General features: G+C 41.5%; 2 protein-coding genes across 2 annotated transcripts in view; one reads left to right on the top strand and one right to left on the bottom strand.

Moving 5' to 3' along the window:
- Nucleotides 1-401: 401 nt before the first annotated feature.
- On the bottom strand, nt 402-9,754 carry dram1 (DNA-damage regulated autophagy modulator 1). Its single transcript, XM_048267257.1, has 7 exons — nt 9,417-9,754; nt 7,044-7,111; nt 6,105-6,247; nt 5,826-6,003; nt 3,670-3,728; nt 1,664-1,756; nt 402-1,186 (listed from the first exon to the last, which is right to left on the bottom strand). The coding sequence occupies exons 1-7, from the start codon at nt 9,536-9,538 to the stop codon at nt 1,142-1,144; spliced, it is 708 nt and encodes a 235-aa protein (XP_048123214.1). The 5' UTR covers nt 9,539-9,754; the 3' UTR covers nt 402-1,141.
- A 1,675-nt stretch (nt 9,755-11,429) lies between these two features.
- itfg2 (integrin alpha FG-GAP repeat containing 2) overlaps nt 11,430-23,595 on the top strand; it is a 23,870-nt gene continuing 11,704 nt past the window's right edge. Inside the window, exons 1-8 of the mRNA XM_048268686.1 lie at nt 11,430-11,820; nt 12,276-12,371; nt 16,461-16,502; nt 17,194-17,371; nt 18,027-18,166; nt 19,639-19,790; nt 20,031-20,125; nt 22,278-22,331. Coding sequence (XP_048124643.1) covers nt 11,605-11,820; nt 12,276-12,371; nt 16,461-16,502; nt 17,194-17,371; nt 18,027-18,166; nt 19,639-19,790; nt 20,031-20,125; nt 22,278-22,331 — 973 coding nt within the window. The 5' untranslated portion in view covers nt 11,430-11,604. The remainder of the gene's footprint in view (nt 11,821-12,275; nt 12,372-16,460; nt 16,503-17,193; nt 17,372-18,026; nt 18,167-19,638; nt 19,791-20,030; nt 20,126-22,277; nt 22,332-23,595) is intronic.

The following is a 23,595-nucleotide window of genomic DNA, read 5'->3' as shown; positions in this document are numbered from 1 at the left end:
CTATATGGACTTGGGTTCACTAGTGCACTAAATTACTCTACAAAGAAGCCCAAAACGCAGCGTTTGTTTGCATTTCCACAGTCTGCAGGTAGACTCACACAGCTCCTGTACCACATGACAGCATTGCTCCCTCCCCCTCATCAGCTCCACCTGTCTAGAGCTGCTTGGGATAAGGGGGTCTTGCATTCTTTCATTTTAATGTCTGTTCATTTTGTTGTATTCTTCATACAGCAATAACGCAGTGGCACCACTTGGTTGGTGCAGCAGCAACATCTTAAACAGATCTACAGTAGTACTTACATCAATATAAATCTTAAACTTATTTTGAGAGTTTCCTGTCTAAACTATACATTTCCTCAGGAAATGGGTTGGGGTAATTGTAAAATTGTACACACAGCATGTAGGATGATCATGTACTTTTATTTCTCCATGGCCATGTCCACATTGCATAAAGGCTTGCGGTCATCTTGTGCTTTAACGGTCAGTTTCATTGTCATGTGACATAATGAGGTTACATAATCAGTTTCAGTGGTTTGAACACAAACACAGTAACTTTAAACCATAAAAAACAGAGAATATATATAAAAATATAATGCATCGATCCATTCTCATATACCTGTCTCCGTATCTCGGCTCACAGGTACAGAGTTACAGTAGAGTAGATATAATACAATGATATGACAAATATCCTGTCAGTTCCCATTGTCTGTGCCTCCATTTAGGACAGCTGCCCTGTGCTGCTACCGGAGCTCTACGGACGGCCTAGTCTGTTCAAGAGCACCATGTCATGTGCCTGGTTCCTTACACCAGGAGAATCATCACTGGCCAAAGCCCATGGACTTCATGTGGAGTGTTTATGTTGTTATGTTTATGTTTATGTTTATGTTTCGCTATGCCTGTGTGGAATGCTTTGAGTGGCCATTGTGCTATACACTATACAAATAAATACTTGTCGAACAATATTGAGAATATAATACAAAACTAGAAAAAATCCCAAAGATATTCATGAATTTGTAAACACTTTGGAGAGTTTTGAGAGTTCTGCATACAAAGTACAAAAGTTTACAAAGGTACCTAAAATATGCAGATTTAAAAAAAAAAAACATCAGTATAAAAATACTATCTACAGAGGATGATTGATTTAATTCTGCTCCACCAATTCAGCTTTCACAGTCATGGTAAAGCGCTGTAGAAAACACAAGAAGTGCAAATAATAAACATTAGTGGTGTTTACACAACAACAACAACAACATATCCTATATCACTTAAATATTAGTGACTGTATTGCACATCTAAGGACTATTACAGTGGTGAAAGTATAGCTTTCTTTCGCCAGTAGCTTTTCAATGGATGATGGATGTAAAACAGTCTGGTAGGTCATTGTGCAATCCTTTGGCCACTACAACTGGTTCCGGTTGCCCAACTTGTGCTGACTTGATCTCTAACTGTCGGTGTGTAATTTCCCAGTTCTCCATATACCTTCATGAACAGTGTGCCATATTGCAGATGGAATGTTTGATACGGCAGCACTTAATCTCCCACTTAAACAATCTTTTCTTTCTTTCATTCTGTCTTCCCTTTCGTTTGTCTCTCTTTCCTATCTTCTTTCCTTCCCTATTTTCTTTATTTCTGACATTTGCTGTGACATTGACCCTGAACTGACCGTGAACTCTCTGATGTAGGTGAAAAAGAAGAAGACGAAGCTGAAGGCCACCATCCATTCACACACTGCACTGGCAAGATGGAGGCCATAATTCTGTCATAGAAACACAAAAACAAACACAATGAGAAATAACAAGAACAACAACAAGAGGCCATAATTCTGTTATAAGAATCAAAACAAACAGACAAACAAACAAACAATATGAGAAACAACAATAATAACAACAGCCATAATCCATTATTCTGTTATAAGAAACAAAACAAAACAAAAAAAAACCAACAAGAGGAACGCCAATATTAGCTTGAAGGCAACATATTTCCCCTTTAGATCAGTCAGACGCTAGCATTTCTCTGCACACCACGTGAGGGAAAATCCTTTCACAGAAACTACAGCTGTAAGCTACGGGAAAATGAAGTAGCTGCTGCTGTTATGTCACACCCAGCCTCCGCCATTGGTGTATGTGTGTGTGTGTGTGAATGGGTGTATGTAAGAGAGTGTGAGTGTGTGTGTGTGTGTGTGTGTGTGTGTGTGTGTGTGTGTGTGTGTGTGTGTGTGTGTGTGTGTGTGTGTGTGAATGGGTGAATGTGAGAGTGTGTGTGTGTGATTGTGAGGCATGAAGTTGTGAAGCGCAAACAAACAAACAAAATGATAAAAATAACAACAACAACAACAACAAAGATGGAGGCCATAATTCTCAAGGATACAAGGAAGTTTATTGTCACATGCATATAGTTACTGGAAGTAAGAAATGCAGTGAAATTATGTCTGGTGTCAGCCTATTTGTGCATTAATGGGGTAAAAGTGCAGTAGAAGATGGGTTTAGTAGATTAAGTGGCAAGGGCTGCATAAAAAGGTGGGGGAGGATTGGGATTGGGTGGGGGGCACCAACAAGGAGCACCCAAGAGCAACAGGGGCAAGGGAAAAACTCCCTTACCAAGGAAGAAACCTTGGGCAGATCCACGGCTCAAGGGGCTAACCCAACTGCCAGGGTCTTGGTGTGTGTGTTTGGGGGATGACAGGGAGATGGGATAGTGTGCTGTGTATGTGGGGAGAGGGCAGTGTGCAATATGTGTGTTGGAGAAGCTTCCCTCATGAGACAATGTGCTGTGTATTGGGGGCAGTGTGCTGTAAGTATGTTGGGGATGTGTGTTGGAGAAGCTTCCTGATGAAATAATGTGCTGTGTGTATGTAGGGGGCAGGGACTTACTATTGCAAGCAGAGTACTGTATGTAATGTATGTGAGTGATGACAGTGAAGATGTGTGTGTGGGCGGGAGGGGAGTGGAGCAGTGACTGTGTGTGTGTGTGTGTGTGTAGTGTGTAGGTGGGTAGGTGGGGGCAGTGTGCTGTATGTATGTGTAGAGGATGTGTGTTGGAGAAGATCCTGAAGACAATGTGCTGTGTATGTGGGGGCAGTGTGCAGCAAGTATGTAGAGGAGGCTTACTATAGCAAGCAGTGTGCTGTATGTATGTGAAGTGATGACAGTGATGATGTAAGTGTGTGTGTCGGGGGGGGGGCAGGGACTTACTATTGCAAGCAGAGTACTGTATGTAATGTATGTGAGTGATGACAGTGAAGATGTGTGTGTGGGCGGGGAGTGGAGCAGTGACTGTGTGTGTGTGTGTGTGTAGTGTGTGTGTGTGGGTAGGTGGGGGCAGTGTGCTGTAAGTATGTAGAGGATGTGTGTTGGAGAAGATCCTGAAGACAATGTGCTGTGTATGTGGGGGCAGTGTGCAGCAAGTATGTAGAGGAGTGCTGTATGTATGTGAAGTGATGACAGTGATGATGTAAGTGTGTGTGTTGGGGATGAGGGTGGGGTGGGGGGTGGGGGGGCAGAAAGGCTAGGCAATCAAGGACATGGGTAGATGGAGGAGAAATCAAAAATAATAAATAAAAAGTGTGCAAAAGTTGGAGAAAGTCAGATATGTGTGTGTGTGTGTGTGTGTGTGTGTGTGTGTGTGTGTGTGTGTGCTACAGCAAAATGAAGTAGCTGTTTTATACCATACCGGTTCATCTCCTTTCCAGCGGAGTTCGGAGCTTCCCACGAAAATAGCACAGATGACCGCTTTAGGGAATATTTCAGGAAAACGACAAACAACAACTAAATAAAGTAGTACACTAGACAGCAATTTCACCTCAGGTAAGGGTTAGGGTTTTTCTTAGTCATTTTGGTGTACTTCTCAGATCAGAAGTGAAATTCTCAAAACTACTAGCTGAATGCCCATTTCACTTAGTCACTTGTGCACTTCATAAGATAAATGTATCATTAGCTTACTTAAAAAACAGCAAATGCGTTCGCACATCCAGGCCAGTGCTCGTATACAATTATCGGCTGTTTTCAGATGAATGGCTTATCAGTCAGGATGCATTATGCAGGTTTCTGTTGAATAGTCCAGCCCCCAAAACATTTAGGCACTGGTTCACTGCTTGGGTCCTTACATGCAAAAGTGTTTAACTAATCTGAGTTTATATATTTTTACATTTCTATTGCACTGTCCCTGTAAAACCATGAATAACATGGTCTGGCAACAAACTGCAGTGCAAACAATATACTGTAAAAGTATAGTAAATATGATATATATTATGATATGGCTATTTGGCATGTCTGCTTTTGAAACATTGACTAAGCATTTTCGGCAAGTTATGTGCTTTTGCAGGTAATCCTGCATGGTACAGTTTTCACAAATTGTTTTGAAAATTGCACTTACTGTTGTGCAAATGTTATTGATAATGTGAGAAATGCACCAAAAGCAAGTCAGAAAAACTGTAATTGGCACATGCATTTAGTTATAGTATGCATTTAGTTAAAGTTCTGTGTAATCATCATTATGATTAACTTGCCTGGCATTTTATGAGGACTGTGGAAACACAGAGACTAGCGCTTTAGAGCCCAAATGAAAGTCTTAGGCGGGGATCACATTAGCCACCGTTTGTGTTGCTTAGGAACGAGACAAAACTTATTATGGTCTGGGTGTTGCATTACGTTTGCCGCTGGCTGATGTGATCCTCGTCTTACTCTCTGGCCCTCTGAGTACGGCAGCGATATAGGTAGCGGGAAGCTACGTCAAGTCGGGGACTCTGAAATGGACAAGACCTCTCCGCTGAAGTGAAACTGAATAAACAAATCATGCGACCAGTGCTAAATTCTGATCTATCTATCTATCTTTTATTAATTAACTTCAGCCTGAACTGTGGGCAAAATACGCTGAGACTCCTTAGTCTCAATCAGAGGTGCCTAAATTTGAGTGGAGGGTCGCGGGCCAAGTTATGACAGGAGCTCCACAGCACCCATTGCCCAGTGTAAAACTGTGTTCAGATAATGAATGGGAGCTAACCCTTTAAAAGCTGTTGGGGCGGAAATGGACCTCTGAAGTTCACCTACAAAAAGGCCCCAAAGCTGCTATCTTTGCCCATATAAGGAGTTCCACATATCCTTATATGGGCAACAATGGTACCCCAAATCTTCTTATATGTAGCCTGGTGAGCCAGACCCACATTAAAATGTAGGGTCTGGGCACTCACCGTTCGCAGTGCTCAGTCCGAGGGGCGGGATAATCAGTTGTCTTTCAAATTCCCTCTGCACGCAATAGGATATTTGTTTTCAAGTAGCAGGGAATTCAAGCCAAACCGTTGCAACTCTGCCATCATTATGTTAAGCCCACCAAACGACTCTATACACGATTTCAATGCCTGATTAAGTTTCGATTTCTGGAGCTCACAAGCCAACGGAGAGTTGCTAGACTAGCCCTGGCAGCAAATGTAATTTGCTGCCACTAGGGGCGCGTCTAGATTTCTAGGCTATCTTATATGGGCAAAGATGGCAGAATTTGTGTTTTTTTTTGCAGGGAAACAACTTATATGATTGTTAGGAGGCAGGACAAAAAGAAAAAGAGAAAAAAAAACGGAGCAGCCATTGGACAGATCTGTTAATACTGTAGTTAAAAAGATAGGTAGAGAGAGTGAGAAAGGAAGAGAGAGAGAGAGAAGGAAGAGAGAGAGGGAGAGAGGGAGGGAGAGAGAGAAGGAGGGAGAGAGGGAGGGAGAGAGAGAAGGAGAGAGAGAGGGAGAGGGAGAGAGAAAGAAAGAGAGAGAGACAGCGAGGATGTCATTTTGGGATGACATCATCAGAATCCAGTGGCCATCTAAAGCCTAAAAAGGATACTTGGAAAGAGAGCCACTACAGCGATGGAGGAGATGAGGGCACGAGTCCTGCACATGGCCTTGGACGACCCATAGGGATAGGCCTGGTACGATATCCACGTCTGGAGGACGATGTAAACTACTCCGCTCAGGAAGAACAGCAAAGCCCCGAAGTCATGGACAGGCGTCACAACTGTCTCCTAAGACAGAGAAAGAGCAGAGACCGTGTCAGACAAGGAGCGAGATGCATGTTTTTTTATTGACATGAAGAGAAACGGAAGAGGAGTTACTGTCACTGTACCTGAAAAGTGGCGACTATATTCATTCCTAAACACGAGAGCAGTCCGATCCCAAGAGCAATCTTATTAAGCACTGGACGCACCCCTCCTGTCCTCTCAATCAACAGTTCAATGAATTTATACCTGGTGTACATAGTAGCCACACCTGGAACACAGTACATCCAATGTCATTTGTTTTTGTTACTTCACATATCTGAGAATGAAATCATACCACAAATCTGAAAATGAAAGAAAAGGGTGAACTTTGGCACTACATGATTTAACAATGAAAGATGGGAAGTTTGGTTTCAATTCTGTTGCAGTTTTTTTTTTCACAGCTAAAACCACCAACAGGCTCGCAGATAGTTTCCGCGCATCCACGTTCTCTGTGGGGATTATTCACAAGAGGGTTTTGTTCCTAAGAAAAGGAAGTGAAATTAGGATAGACTGAGTGAACAACTCAGCCAAATGTCCGTTGCATGACAGTGCCAAAATGACATGCTAGGATTGCAACTAACTGTTATTTTTGTTGATTAATCTGTTGATTATTTTCCTGATTAATTGATTAGCTGTTGGATCTACAAAATGGTGAACACATTTTGATTAATGTTTCCCTACACTCAATATTACGTCCTCAAATGACCTGTTTTGTCCACACGGTAAATGTATGGCCCCTAGGATTTGAGTAGCTCAACTATAGCATGGCCTGGGGAAAACACATTAAAGTTAAAGTTAAATTTGAATGGTATGTAGCAAACATTTTTATACAAAACAACACAGACTTGCAGTGGCAGGTTCATGATTCGATCCCGGGTCAAACCCGGGTGACCTTCCAGCACACCCGCATTGATAAAATGTAATACACTGTATGTTGCTGGGGAGAGAAGCAGCTGTTATGTGAACGAAAGCAAGTGCAAAATATAAAGAAAATAACTGCAGACATTTGAAATGATTGTTCCTACCTGCCATGGCTGTTATGGACGTCATGAGTCCAAATATACAGCTTTCTGGAGGAGTTGTCCCAGTGTCACTGAAAATAAATCAATAATCAATCGAACAAGTAATCAGCAGTTAAAGAAAGTTAGGAGGCAAAATAGATAGCCGATTGAATAATATAAATGAGCAAATGAGACAGTGGTGTTTTGGTTATATGGCCAGTGTTCACTATCAACATATGACTTTGATCACTTCATCAGCTTACTATCCATTTTGGAAGTGACATCCATCTAGTCTTTTTACATGCAGACTAACCATACTGTTCATTGCCACTTTGCTTTTGTTTACATTTTGAGAAAACAATTAGGGGGAAATTAAGCAAAGAACCAAGAACTTACCTATATCATATAATTATTAGTATTTAACATTAATTTAATTGAGCTGATATTAATTCAATACTATTTAATATCATATATAATTCATCATTCTATTATAACTTTCAATCTTGGATAAGTTCACTTTTTAGCAAAATCAATGCGACATTACACACTGTGCCTCTTAGCAGAGCTGAGACTGAGGACCCTGCCAAGAACAACAATGTAGATCAAAAGACTTTGACTGATAAACAAAACTGATCAACATCAAAATCCAGTGATTTCCCTTTGTGATTGTTTACATACAGCACATCATTACACTTCATTGTCAAAACATACTGCATGTGCAAATCATTGCTATATGGGAGGCTTACCTTATGTAGGGCCAGATGGCCACAACATCTCCCCGTAATACAGCAATAATGTAGTTAATTGTACAAGCGCTACTTGAACACACTACCAAAAGAAATGGCAAAAAGGAAGCTCCTGGCATACACCCAAACATTGCCATGTGTGGGTCTATGTCATTGTTACCAATTAACAAGAGTGCAGAGTTAAACAGTGCCTAATGGCCAATAGCCATGTGGGTACAGCAGGGGAATAAAATGATATACCACCCACAGTGAGCTCAGAGTTTACTAGAGCAGTGTTAACGAGCCACGGGATCACGAGTGGCTTGACAGCATTATAAGTTGTAAAAGGGGTAACCATGATCTTGTTTCATTTCCTTGTTCTGTCTCACCTGCTTAGAGAAGCTAACAGTGTCATTAGCCATTAAGAACTAAGTTCTGCTCTGTCTTAGTTCCTTATTAGTTCCCTCCTTCCTTCCTTTGCTTTTGTTTTCGTCTTGAGGCCTATAATTCCTCTTTCCATTTCATCTCCTGACATATTTTCAAAATACATTAACGTGCATGTTTCTTGGTAGTTTTTTAAATCTTCCATTTACACTTGGTGACTGTAGCCTACCAGAAAGAAACAGTTGGGTCTATTACAATTAACAGACATGCAGGAAGATGCCATAATTTGGGGTCTGACCTTCGAAGGGGAACCAAGTGATCATTTGCATTTCATTTGCAACCATGTTTTTTTTTGTTCTCTTTTTGTTTTTGATCCTGTCTTAAAAAGCTTCTAAGAGACGTTTTGGCCCATGCCAGCCCACTCCACAGCTGGGCTGTCAGTGGAGAGATGAATGAAAGAGAGTAAAAATATGACTCAAGTTCAGCTATATCGAGAGCGTTCTCTGATGACCTTTGCTTTGCCAATTGTTTACAAAACAGGATTAACTACAGGTACAGGTGCAATATAAGCTTTACAAATTGCAATGAGAAAATAAATTCTCATATTATGGTGGCCCTTGCTCAAAATGGAAAGAAGATCTTGTCCTATCTCTAATAGCCTACTGTTGAGCATGCAACAGCCTTGTGGTTAACACATTTACAACCCAAGAGCTGCTGAGATGGCCTAGGTTTCTCATGCTCTTCATGCCTCATCTTCTTAATAACGTTTAACAGTTTAAGTGTTTCAGTCAAGTTAAATTACTAATGGCTGTCCAACGTACTAACCCAAAGTCCAACTTTGGCTTGACTGTGGCTCCCTATAACAAGTTGTGGGGCTAAAACAATTTTCCTCACTGCATTTTCTAAAAGTGAAAACTCATTGAAATACAGACTACTATACGATGTCTACCCCATGGTGAACTGTGCCAGTGTGCCGTGTCAATCACAGCTGGAATTGCGCAATGCCAATGGGAAAGCATAGCTTGAGGAGAAAACGAAACTGATTTGAACTTGGTGGTATTTGGATTTCGATAGTTCAACCATGAAATAAAAGCAAGTAGGCTATCGGTCAGTGGATGGCATATTCTTTGTTTCACTGCTTAAGTAATAAAAAATGTAAAAAATCAACAAATGGTTGTCATAGCGCACAACTTAGGCGCACACATAAACTCGAAACAGTAACTGCTTAGCGCATTCACACACTTCTTCCTGTAACAGCAGTGCAGATAACTCTACGATATAGACTTACCTGATATAGGGGAAGATGACATCGATGTGTCCGCTTATGATTGCTATAACGTAATTAATTAGGAAAGTGCCTGAGGAGGAAATTACCAAAAATGCTGGTAGGAAGCCCGTTCCTTCCATCATAGACTACAGGCATAGGCTATCAGTGAAGGTGTTTAAACACAGTTATGAATACACTTGTTCTCTAAAGTCTAAAGTCTACAGCAGGTATCCCATGTCTGCCTTAAAGTGGGCTATCGTGCAATGTCCACAGCAAAAGTGAGTAGCCTATGGGTTCATTCCGGAGGTCTTAATGAGCCCTCGTGTACTGTACTATTGCTTCTTGCAGCCTATGACGTGTTGCGTGGGACTGGAACAGATCTCACCTCTCTCTCTTCCTTATTTTTCTCCCCTTACAGTCACTTCCCGTCATCTGTCATTAAGGTTTTCTTTCTTTCTTTCTTTCTTTTTTGATATCATCCAATTTAGCCTATTTAAGCTGTGGCAAGACTTCTGAGAAAATATCAGAGAAATGAATTGTGTGTTCACTGCATTATGATCATTTGCCATATTCATTATAGCCTGATCAATGGCCGGTTGTAAAAAAAAGTAAATAAATAAAGGAGTGTAGTCTACCATGTCTCTTCGTGATTTGGGATATTTCATTAATAAATCCAGAAAAAAATAGAAAAAACCTACAAACAGGAGTGTTTTTGAAGACTACAGACTTTTCTGAGGACGTACTCTCCCTCAATGGTGTAATACGTTGCTGTCTGTAAAATAAAGACCTATAGCCACATTCCGTTTTCTTTCATACAAATACGTCCGTTTCATCTAATTTGCCACACATAGGATATCCTTAATCGGACTATGGCTTTAGTAATGCATCCTGTATAGACTCCAAAGTCGTAATGTAACAGTGTGTTTTTTGTGGGTCCCATCTCATGTTGACATAGAAGGAAATTAAGTAGTTGACCGCTTGGCTAAAAGGGCTCTTAAGTCAGAGTTGCAATGGACAGTCCCATTGAGGAAAACAGAAATTAAAAGTGTCATTAAAACAGAGGTCAACAAACTATGGCAAGCACAGTGGGAAAAGGAGACCAAAGGTCGTTTTTTATATAAAGTACAGAAACAAGTAATTACAAGGAGGCAGGGTGGTTGGAAGCGAAGGGGAGAAGCGGTGGTCACAAGACTAAGAATTGGGCATACATATCTCAATCACAATCTCAGCCGTTTAGGGAAACACACAACAGGACTCTGCACTCACTGTGACAAGAACGAGACTGTAGAACATGTATTGCTAGAGTGTGAAGCATACAACACAGAGAGAACCACACTACTAGAAGACATCAAAGGATTAGGGTACACACATTTAACAGTAGAGGGTTTGCTTTCTTTTCTTCAGTTAAACCATCAGCATGGCCAGCTCTCATGCGGTATTTAAAGGAAACAGGTCTTTTCAATAGAATTTAAGATTACACCCCCATTCTTTTTTGTTTGTTTGTTTGTTTTTTGTTGTTGTTTTGTTTACACGAATAAATACAGGCGTCTAACTCCGCATTGAAGCTCCACGCCCTAAACAGTTGGTGGCGGTAATGCACCAAAATGGTATGCCAACCGCCATTAAATTTAAGGAAGAAGAAGAAGTAAAGGATCCATCATCTGAAGAACGTAGTACCCTCCAAGTTCACAGAGGGCGACATAGGGCTACGGCCCGTCTCAACCACCACAAAGGAAGTACAATGGTGCGTGACTACATCGACGCCAAGCCCACACAAACGGAAATGAGGGTGGAAATCGTCAAAAAAAAAAAAAAAAAAAAAATATATATATATATAATAAGTGTAAAAACAGGGCTGTTTTTCTGTATTGATGAGATAGTTAACTGGTTATTTCAGAAAAACAGGATGTGCTAAGTCATTAATTCAGACAAACAGGGTGCATTTTTTTTTATTAGTCATGAATGCAATACGCTTCCGTAGTTATGCGCTGCTTTGTTTGGTAACCAATGTTGGGCATTTACTTTGAAACACTGACGAATGGTAGACATTTAAATGTCACGTACTGTAACTCCTGTGGGCACACGCAGCGTATTTACATTTTGACTAGATTAGTATGTGTGTCATGTGAATAGACATTGTTTATTTAAGGTAACGTGCGAAGTTGTCCATGATGCACACGAACGCAAATATCGCTGTAACGTTAGATCTATGTTGAAGAAAACTGGCTATAGTTTTGACTATCATCAGCTGATCAGTCAGTGCCTAACAAACCCCCACCACCAGCAGAGCAGACCAGCAGCACCAGCAACAACAGCTCTTCGCATAATAATGCGATCCTTGAGTTATGTTCAGCGGGTTAGTTTGGACTTCACAGGATCTCTGTTTCCTCATGCAATATGCCTCGGAGACGCCGACAACGACTCGGTAAACGATATTTTTGTCACTGAGGGGCCATTGAGTTCCTTAAATTGTTGTCTGGAATAAAACAGTCTTATGTTAAGCCTATTTGTTGAACCACATTGATCACTTCTGTAGCCTATGTCAACATTTGAACTCACCCCAAATAGGTTAAAATGTCATCCTTATATTTTATTCACATATGTATTGGTGATTTTAGTGCAACATAGGCTACTCTTCATGAACACAAGATTGGGCTCTAGCCTACACCCTGCACTACTTTTCTGAAGGACACTTCACGCTGTATGATTCAGCATCGACACTTAAGTGATAATGCAGAGGGCTATTTCAGGAGTAACATGACTGTTCCCTCACCTAGGCTACTGACGGTCTACTCGGCTTTGCCAAGGATAAACAACAATTCTTCGGTAGACTCAAATGCTTACCCCTCTCTCTTGTGCCTTTTTTTTTTTATCCTGTAGCTGAATGAACTCGTGGTGGGCGACACCAGTGGGAAGCTATTTGTGTACAAAAATGATGACTCCAAACCCTGGGTAACGCGGTCGTGCGTGGGCATGGTCAGTTGAAGATAGCCTGTTTATCTATCTATCTATCTATCTATCTATATATCTATATATCTATATATAGATATATTGACATTTACTGACTTAGTAACTTGTCATTTATCAACTCCGTCTGACACGTGAAAATATGTTTTTGTGTGTGTTTGATCAATTCAACAACACTGTAAAGTCTTTAAGTGTGTAGAAATGGTGTGCCTTAGCAAGGTTTAGTGATAAATTGCATTGTATACACTTTTAATATCATTTTACATTGTTTTGGAATAAGCCATTTTAAATTACCTTAATTTAGTTTACTATTTTTTTATTTTTAATATATACAATCAGTGGTTTTGTGCACACAAGACACTGATGCATGTAGATAAGTTGGTGTTTTAATGTATGAACACACTCAATTGAACAAAAGAAACATACATTATTTTATAAAAATGAAAAACCTCCATCTTACGGGGTTGACACACAACTGACGGTGTTGACACACAATTGACGGTGTTGACAAACTAATCGAGAATCAAACTGATTAAAGATATTTACCTAGTTTTGACATGGCAGTATTGTTTCTACAGGACCTCAGGCAAGTAAGTTCTATGATTTGCTCCAATTTCTCTCAGCAAGTAAGTAAATCATTACTGCCTGCTGTGTAGAGCCAAGTATTAGTTATATATAATAGTTTGTCTAACCTGCAGGACTTGGGCATTGGACAAGAGGTGTTGAACATGCCTACGCTCTATGAAGTTCATAACATCAGGGGCTATGGCATAGAGCTCCCTGGTCTGGCTTGTTTGGAGGGGACAAGCTGTCCCTGTCAGTTTCAAAATCTTTCACTGGACAGAAACAGACATCCCTCCTCCTAGCCTAGTCGCCTGCTGTAGTTTTACTGGTCACCTTGCTATTTTATAGTTATATCAGGTAGCTTAGTTGACTTTACATTCTCCTATGTGGACCTAACACTTCAGCCATTTGGAACAGAAGAACACACCAGAATAGGCCTGTTTAGGTAAGCAGGATTTGATGGCTGCATTGCAATTCAATGCGGAAGTAATCCAAGTATTCAGAATACGTTAGTCAGATTGAATACATTACAAAATACATATTTGGGCATGTATTCTGTAACAGAATACTTTTTGAAAGTATCCGTCCCAACACTGCCTACATCTCATGAGTCCCATGCGCTTTCCCACCAGTGGAGCTAGTTGGCTAGTTGATCAAACTTTTGCCAACTTAAAAAAAAAGCTTAACTCCAGTCGCGTTTCAAAGACCGCTGTTTTCCAGCAACAGCTCCCATCTTCTTTGTTTTCAAGTAGCAAGGAATTCACGTGGAACCATCGCAACTCTGTCATCATTATGTTAAGCCCACCCATCGACTCTACACACGATATGATTGGCCCGATCGAAGTTTGATTTTTCCAGCTCACAAGCCAACAGAGAGTTGCTAGACTACCCTGGCTGCAAATTACATTTGCTGCTGCTAGGGTACGTCTAGATTTCTAGGCTACCCTCCTCCCATATTTAGGGTGAAAATATGCAGTAGGACCACAAGGATGCAAAAACTCAACTTTCACATCTTGGTGTTCTATATCTACATCAATGGACTTTCCTAACCACCAGTGATCATCATACACCACTGCCAGCCAATCCCCTGTCTCAATACTGTTGATAATTATATCAACAGTAGCACCCCCAGGATCTTTCAATGGCTCCTCTTCCATTTCATTCACCAAATCTTACATTTCATTGACCGAATCCCCTGCTTCTCCCAACTCGTATTCCATCTCCTGCATCAACATGGCCAATGGACGGCTCTTCCTGGCCCTTGCATCATTCTGCTGCTCCTCTGAGCAGTCTCTCATACAAAGAGTAGCTGGGGGAAAGCATTGGCAATCCAATGGCTCACTGCAAGTCTTGCAGTGCAAGAGCATGATAGTTGTCTGTACCTAACACCAAACTGGCGAAGCCTATGAAGAAGCCGATACTTCTTTAGAACCTTGCCTGATACACTGCAAAAAATGAAATCTAACCAAGTGCTATTAATCGTATAATAAGATCAAAAAATCTATTTGGTATTGTTTCTAGTATGAAAAGACTTACCAAGCGCTCTCTTGAAAGATCATTTTGACTTAATTTTAGAAGACTTTGACTTATTTTAAAGGAGTCTTATCAAGACAAATTTACTTAACGCACTGGCAGACAAATTGGCTTGCTTTTAGGACAAATTTGCTTAACCCACTGGAAGAAAAATTTGCTTATTTTCTGGATGAGATGTCTTAAAATAAATCAAAACATTTAAAAACATTTCTTAAATTAAGTCATGATTTCATGAGAAATCGCTAGGTAAGTCTCTTTATACTGAAAACTATACAAACTAGTTTTTATCTTGATATAAGATTAATAATCTTGGTTAGATTTTATTAGATACACAGTTTTTGCAGTGTAATGCCAGTTGTCTGTGACCTGATTTTCAACGGCTCGTTTCTGTGCCACATGAGTTGTATAATTCCTTCTCAGCTCTTGTGGAAAAGAAGATATCTCCTAATGTTGGAGTTCCGATGTTGGCTTCCCGTTATCATCCTCTCTGTTTCTGTTCATGGAGAATCTACAATCATTTTATCTTTTGGTTTGACATTTGACTTTTCTATTTGAGCCTTCTTTTCAGCCATTCCTGCTTTCTTAATTTGTGTTGCTCTTTTGTTAATTTCTTAACCTTTTTTTCAATGCTTTTATCTCCCTTGCATGTCTTTTCCTGGTTTTCTCCTCTCTCTCTTGAAATAGGCTCCTCAACAGCCTGGTCCAGAGGACATTCTGGTGGGGTGTCTTTTTTATTTAGCCATCTATTCTGCATAGCTCTGGACCTTTTCTTTGCTTTCCTCCAATACTTTTTGCGGTGCCTTTTTGCTCTGGGTCCTAATTCTCCTACTTGTTTTACTTTGTTGTTTTGGACCCTGTCCTTCCATCTCTGTCTCTCCTTTTCTAACTGCTGTTGACTGTCTAACTGTCCCTTCTGCTTTCTGGGTCACTGTTAATGCTTTCTCTCCCTTTTCTCTGGTACTGTTTCTTTGGTTTTGCTCTTACACTGACAATTTTTGTCTAGCCATGTCTGCCTAGAATACAGATAAAACAATACTTTTTATGAGTTATTATTATAAGTTATTTGGCATTAGTTATTTGGGTATATTAAGATGTTTTAAGTCAATCAACATGCATACTTAGATCATATTATCATGTTATGTAGTTGTTATACATTACTTAATAAGTATTTGGGAGCACTTTTCCACTCTGTCAGACAAAATATCTGACCGAGTGGACGTCTGACGGAGTTGACGAAACTACATGTTTTTTTTTACTTAATCATGTGTAGTAGATGGTAGCCATTTAGATTTTCCTCAGTTGCCAGCTGCCACTAAACTAAACCAAAATACCAACTTTTATTTCAAACTTCTTGATTGATTTCAGCTCTACTTTGAAGACAGTGTTGACACATAAAAGCTGTGACCACAAGGATTTCAACTTGTTTGCTGAATATTTATTTTAAAAAAAAACACTTACGAGACCATGTGTTGGACTGCTGCATCCCATCAACAGAAATAAGTCAAAGGGGGTCCTCAGGGTTAAAGCTGACCAAAATATGCCTGATTTATTTCGAATTTGAAAAATATCTGACGGAGTTGACATGAATTGAGGACTGATTTTGAAAGGCTGTTATTAATGTATACTTTAAGTATTTTGTGATATTTTATGAAGCCATCCAATTAACCTCATAATCATATTTGTGCATTTTGGGCATTTTAAAACACTTTATTTTTGCAGTTTGATACTGTAACCTCGAGTTCATTTGCATGGGCTTTCATAGAACAGTGCCGGTATTTTGTGAAATTACTATGAAATAATATAAATATAGCCAAAACTAAGAGTCTAAACATACACAAGTCTTTCATATTCAACTTTTAAAGCCTTTTTAAATGAAATAAGTTATTGTTTTTTAAGGGAAATTGCAACATTTTGATGGGGGACATGTTTTGTCCCTTATCTCAAGAATCAGTGATATATGAATATATATATATATGATGAACAACATTTCTTCCTCCACAGTTAACGTGTGTGGGAGTAGGAGACATCTGCAATAAAGGCAAAGTGAGTATCTAGAATTGGTGTACTGCCAGATAGATAAATTAATGAATTGGAGACGGAAATATAATTCTTTTCAAATCTCAGTTTTGGTGTTAGGTGTAAATGTCATGTTTGACTTACATTCCTGCAAGTTGGGGAAGCATACATATTCACACAGCACAATCTCCCTCTCTTCAACACCAACTGGAACTGAATTCACTAAACTATTCACTTTATTTGATTTTATTTATTAATATCAAGTCATGTATCTTGCCATCTCTTACCCATGTCACATTCTTTTTTTTTGTTTTGTTTTTTTTTTGGCTTTTTATGCCTTTAATTTGATAGGACAGTGGAGAATGACAGGAAGTGAGTGGGAGAGAGAGAGTCAAGGAAAGGACCACGGGTGGGAAATCGAACCCGGTCGCCATGCACGGTGCAGGTGTCCCAACCAGTTGCACCACAGCTGGGGCCCCACGTCACATTCTCTTCCTATTTTTTCACCCCTCTTCTCCTCTCCCTCACTTCCTCTCTCTCCCCCACTCACTCTCTCTCCCTCACTCTCTCTCCCTCTCTCCCTCACTCTCTCTCTCCCTCTCTCTCCCCTCACTCCTCCCGTCCTCCTCCCCCCCCCTCTCTACTCCCCCTTTCTCGTTCCCTCCCTCTCTCCCTCACTTCCTCTCTCTCTCTCTTTCTACTCACCCACCCCCCTTAGAACTTTGTGGTTGCTGTGGGGGCGGAGGGCTGGTTCCATGCCTTTGACCTGACGGCGGTGGGGGGGAAGGGGAGTGACTCCGCCAGCCAGCACGAAGCACTCTTCTGGGATGAGCACAAGCCCTGCTTCACCCAGCACATCCCCGCCAACACCAAAGTCATCCTCATCAGCGACATCGGTGTGTGTCTGTGTGTGTATGTGACTTGATGGTGTTTTGGGCCCCCAGCGTTGACTTCAAGGCAGCGTTGCCTTCCCTAACCCTAGCGCCTTCCAGGCAGCGCTGCCTTGAAGTCGACGGTGGGGGCCCAAACGTGTGTGTGTATCTGTGTGTCTGTCTGTCTGTCTGTCTGTCAGTCTGTCAAGTTTGAGTTGGTATTGTATTTACATAGCAGATGTAGCCTACCTACAGTGCTTTATAGACGGTGGAGAGTACATATAGCCTCCCACTATTTGCGTCTATGTGTGTGTGGTTTAGCAAAAGTGAGGGAACCAATAGCAAGGGTGTGTGTGTGTCAAATTTCACTTGGCATCATTCTTTATATGTCAGATATATAGGTATTAAAGTGCCTTAGGGTGGGTGGAGAATTCATACAGATTATAGCCTTATAGCAATTGATTGTGTGTGTATGCATTCAACTTCATAAAGTTTCAGTGTTCCAATCTGTTAGTGCTTAGCCCACTCAGTAGACACAGCTGCTGTGTGTGTGTGTGTGTGTCTGTGTGTGTGTGTGTGTGTGTGTGTGTGTGTGTGTGTCTGTGTGTGTGTGTGTGTGTGTGTGTGTGTGTGTGTGTCTGTGTGTGTGTGTGTGTGTGTGTGTGTGTGTGTGTATCAGATGGAGATGGTCGCTGTGAGCTGGTGGTGGGCTACACTGACCGCGTGGTCCGAGCGTTCCGCTGGGAAGAGCCGTCCGATTCCTCAGACCTGAGCTCTGGCCAGCTGGTACTCCTCAAGAAGTGGCTTCTGGAGGGACAGGTAGCAGCACCACGCGAGCACCCCTTGGGGACATTTCAGATATGCACATAGCTCTAGAAATAATTGAGACCACTGCTCAGACATCCTCTGATGTCATCCTACGGTGCTGAGTGGTATTCGAACGAGTTGACAGTCATATTCAAAATGAAGAGACAACTGTAAATTTGTATAATTACGATCAACTCATTCGAATGTCACTCAGCAACTGTAGGATGACATCAGAAAAATGTTTCCAGAGCTGTGTATTAACCTCAGAGCTGAAGAAATTTAGCAAAATTATATGTTGTTTAAACTTTGGTTTATAGTCGGGAAATTGCAGTAATTTCCTAGTTCTATAGGCAGGGGATTTCCCCCAGAGGCCAATCAATAAGCAAAAACAAAATCACCAACAAAACAAAACCTTTTGTGTACTAAAAAACATCACCAACATTGCAGCCTTCGAGAGCATTTCACTGGGGTTATCAAGCAGGCTCCTCCAGAAGGCTCAGCAGTGGTTTCTGGGCAGCCGTGCCCTACTGGTTAGCGCTTCGGACTTGTAACCGGAGGGTTGCCGGTTCGAACCCCGACCAGTAGGACCAGCTGAAGTGCCTTGAGCAAGGCACCTAACCCCTCACTGCTCCCCGAGCACCGCTGTAGCAGGCAGCTCACTGCGTCGGGATTAGTGTGTGCTTCACCTCACTGTGTGTACACTGTGTGCTGGGTGTGTTTCACTAATTCACGGATTGGGATAAATGCAGAGACCAAATTTCCCTCACGGGATCAAAAGAGTATATATACTTACTTATACTTATACCCCTGTCCATATTTCATTAGGGCCTCCCCATAAATGTCTCCCATCACAGCCTGAACTCTTGACTTGTTGACAGGTTGACACTGTTTGTTCAGCCCTTGTATGTTTCTTCACTGTTGTCTTGCTGACATATTTTGTTTGGTTGATATGAGAATAGCTTCTCAGTGAACCAAAGCCCAGAAAGTCTGCCCTAATATATAGCAGTATGGTGGTAGTGTAGTCGTAGTGGCTAAGGAACTTGGCTAGCATGCACTAGTCAACAAAGGTTATGGGTTCGAATCCTGACTCCGTCCATTGATTCCTTGAGAAAGGCACTTAGGGGAGACTGTCCCTTAGGCAGGAATCACATTAGCCAGCGGCAAGCGGCAGGTTTCCTATTGTTCTCTCAACGCTGGCGTAACGCTAGTGTTGAACAAGCTGAGCGCAACGCGCAAAATGCAACGTGATAGTATTCAATTGACAAACCGTTTGTGTTTCTTAGGAACGAGATAAAACTTATTATGGTCTGAGCGTTGCGTTACATTTGCTGCTGCCACTTGCCGCTGGCTGATGTGATCCTTGCCTTACAGTTAGTAACTTTGGATAAAAGTGTCAGCTATTTAAATGGTACCTAAGTAAACGTCTGGCCTCTCAGGTGAAATTCTTAGTTTTCTGTCCATTTTCGGTCTATTCTCCCTGACAGGTGGACAGTCTGTCGGTGACTCCTGGTCCAGAGGGCTTGCCTGAGCTGATGGTCTCCCAGCCAGGCTGTGGCTACGCCATACTGCTGTGCTCCTGGACCCAGGAGGGGGCGCCAGGGACCGGGGAGGAGGAGACTACAGCGCCCCCTACAGGGTGAGGAGAGGAACACACACACGCACACACACACACACACACACACTGTATACCCCCACACACACACACTGTATACCCCCAAACACACACACACACACACACACACACACACTGTATACCTACACACACACACTCTATAACCTCGTCCATATGTCCATGTCAATCTCTTTTTTAATTTAACCATGTGTGTGTTGATTCTACCATGTGTGTGTTGATTGTGCTACCTGTGTGTCTTGGCAGAGAGAACCCCTCCAGGGATGTTATTCTTCACCTGACTACGGGCCGCATCCACAACAAGAACGTCTCCACACACTTGATAGGGAGCATACGCAGAGGTGAGAACATGTACACACACACACACACACAGACAGATGCAAACTTTCACTCGCTCACTCACTGATATACACACACACTCACTCACACTTACACACACACACACACACAGATGCAAACTTTCACTCGCTCACTCACTGATACACAAACACACACACACACACACACACACACACACACACACACACTTCATCAATACCAGCTCAACAGAGATCAATACTATCAGTGACATGCAGCACATGTCAGTACGTTTGGACAGAGGCTGTCATGTTAGCTATTCTATTCTTTTGTTTCTGTTACCTTGGTAACTGCTGCGTTGCTGTGTTCCATCTCATTTCCTATGTGAAAACACTACACACAGAGTGAGAATGGGCAACTGGGTGGGTTTGCTGCAGTTACGTTGTCTGTAAAAATAATGTGCAGCACGGGCATGACATGACAACTGGAGAAACTAATGAGTGACAGACAGGTTTGGGTTGTAACTGATTACAAGTAATCTGGATTACATGATCAGATTACAAAAAAATAAGTAACTATAATCAGACCAGATTACATGAAAAAAATATATGTAATCAGGTTATTACATTGTCGAAGATTACTTGATTGCATTTTGTTTAGGTGTTTCAGTACATAAAGGAATGGGCACAAATACATCAGGATGTAGCCTATTTTAAAATAAAATACAAATACCGTATTTTTAAATGTATCAACATAAACTACAAAACACTGTAGTCATAATGTATAAAAACAACTACTGTATTTTGGTATTTTGAAAATACTCAAAATACTTTTTTCAAGGAGGCATGGAATCACTTTGTACATCATTTTTATCATCCCAAACATTTACCAATAAAACTCGAATAAAAATACATGGTTCAGTAGTTCTAAACAGGCAAACTAATGAGCAGGGATGGATTACTGAACAGGCCTGACTGGCCCAGGGGCCCAAGTGTTCAGGGATCCCTGAAGCCCAAGCCTCTGTGTGAAGTCACTACTATGTTCTCCAGCCCTGATATCGGAATAGGGCCCCTCAGTCAAATAACATAGGTTATATTGTCTTAATAGGGCCCCACAATCATATAACATAGGTTATATTATTCACCCTGATATCTAAAAGGGGGCCCCTCAGTCAAATAACACAGGTCACACTATGTGTGATAATCATGCTTTGTAATTGTCATCTTTTTTCACAGCAAGATGCCTTAAATGTGTTGATGGTTATATTTATAAGTCTCAATCTGTAATTTATTTGCACAAAACTTGCCAGGAGTCATAATTTAAGGGGTTATTGCCTTTTAGCACAACCAACCGCGACCAAGCTAGAGAATAAAATGGACTCCTATTTTTTTCCACTTCATGTGTGTGGTTATGATGGCAGATGACCAGTTGATAGTCATAATTTGTGTTTAAAAGGGGAAGTGGGGGCTACATGTTCACCACAGGGCTGCCAACTCACACATTGGCCGTAAGACTCACTCATTTTATTGTCTTCACACACACTCACGCCAAACCCCCGATTTCTCACAGTGAAGTGTCAACCCGGTCGGTCAAATTATGTCCGTGCACTGGAAATGTCAGACGTCCTATTCTCCGTAAATATCAGTGTAGCATCAAATTCATTTTGATTCAGTGTCTTTTTTATTTAATGTGTGTATGAGAGTACATTATTCAATGTGTGTGAGAGTTTGGGACCACTGACCTACAGGAATACAGACAGTGATGTGTGTGTGTGTGTGTGTGTGGTGTGTGTGTGAGAGAGTTTGAGACCACTGACGTGTGTGTGTGTGTGTGTGTGTGTGTGTGTGTGTGTGTGTGTGTGTGTGTGTGTGTGTGTGTGTGTGTGTGTGTGTGTGTGTGTGTGTGTGTGTGTGTGTGTGTCGGGAGTTTGAGACCACTGATCTACAGGAATAGGAATACAGACAGTGCAGACAGGATTGCAATGTTCTCATGTACTTAGCGTGTTTGAGTGACTAATTATTATGATTGTTAATATCAATATTGTTATTGTTATTAGCATAATGGATATCCTGATGTGTTCATTAAAGTTGTTTCATGGGTTAGACTCTTGAGGGCGTGAACACATTTTATGACTTATGAAAAGTGTTGTTGAGATCTCATGATGATTTCTGTGGTGTTTGTTTTTTGTTGTTGCAGGCTCCAAGGATGACTCCTCCAAGTGTGGCCTCTTCGCCCTCTGCACTTTAGATGGTGAGTGGAGGGCAACCAGCAGCCTACGGTAGCTTTCATAGTAATCTGGTGGTCATGATGTCAAAATGCTGTGTCCGTCCCGTGGTGTGTGTGCATACGACGATGTGTTTCAGCGCGCGCGTGCGTATGTGTGCGGCGTGCACCGGTAGAGGACTATAAGTTGGGGTTATTGGTTTCATCTAGTAGCATATGTGCGTTTCTGTGTGCGTTTCTCATGTCCCTGTGTGTGTGTGACTTTTCCCTCCTCTCCTGACTCGTACATCCATGTGACTCGGCACTTTTTAATATGATGAGCTCCACTCAGAGTTCAGGCCTGATGAGAATCTCTGCTGAGTCATGCCAATCTATTGCTCTGGGCTTGGCTGCACATCCTGCCTACCTGAATGTGACCTGAATGTGACAGTAGCCCACATATAACAACTGGGCTGTTTGCTCTCTTTGCAAGTCGTGTGTGTGTGTGTGCGTGCGTGTGTGTGTGTGTGGCTAGAGTAGAATAGTGCATTATTCTCGGCATCATCTTGTCCAATTAACAGCCATGGCAGCTGAACTTAGTCAAGTAGAGCCCTTTATTTACCCTAATGTCTCATCTCCCTCTCAATATTAACAATTCCAATGAGGAATCCTTTTGTGTGTGTGTGTGTGTGTGTGTGTAAGAGAGCGAGAGAGAGAGGATACTTAAGCATGTCGGCGCTGTAACAAGCATCGTATTCATGCATGTAAAGTGAATGTGCTTCCTCCTACAGAGCATTTGTAAAGGGAGTAGGAGAGAAATGCATTCTTTTTACACAGTGAGAAACCAATGCATTTCTCTCTGCCTCTTAATGAATGTGGAACCTGTACCCCCTCACCTCTCTTTTATTCATCCCGCGGGAAGTGTGTGTGTGGGGGTGTGTGGGCACAACAGACTTGGAGAGGAATTCTAATTGCAGTAGGGACCTTGGGACTGCAAAAAATGCTCTAAAGTGTGTGTGTGTGTGTGTGTGTGAGAAAAGCACACTTTGATCTGAGATGTACTGGCCTTAATTAAATCACTTCCAATGTTCCAAAATAAATAATTAAATAAATAAAAATTATCGGCCAATCAGCTTTCCTTTCATCCCCAAACCAAAAAAGACCGCACACTGCTTTATTTTTATTCATTTATATTTTGCTTTTAGGAGGTGTGTGTGTGTGTCTGTGTGTCTGTGTGTCTGTGTGTCTGTGTCTGGTGTGTGTGTGTGTGTGTGTGTGTGTGTGTGTGTGTGTGTGTGTGTGTGTGTGTGTG

Source organism: Alosa alosa, chromosome 17 (genome assembly GCF_017589495.1).
Source record: "Alosa alosa isolate M-15738 ecotype Scorff River chromosome 17, AALO_Geno_1.1, whole genome shotgun sequence".
Taxonomy (NCBI): domain Eukaryota; kingdom Metazoa; phylum Chordata; class Actinopteri; order Clupeiformes; family Clupeidae; genus Alosa; species Alosa alosa.
This window is presented reverse-complemented; position numbering and strand designations above follow the sequence as displayed.

Bases quoted from the DNA above. Each gene is read 5' to 3' on its own strand.
- dram1 (XM_048267257.1), bottom strand. From the start codon at position 9,538: ATGATGGAAGGAACGGGCTTCCTACCAGCATTTTTGGTAATTTCCTCC. The intron at 7,112-9,416 runs GTAAGTCTATAT...ATTTATTTTCAG, and splicing joins GTCATCTTCCCCTATATCAG to TGACACTGGGACAACTCCTC. The intron at 6,004-6,104 runs GTACAGTGACAG...TCTCTGTCTTAG, and splicing joins ATATAGTCGCCACTTTTCAG to GAGACAGTTGTGACGCCTGT.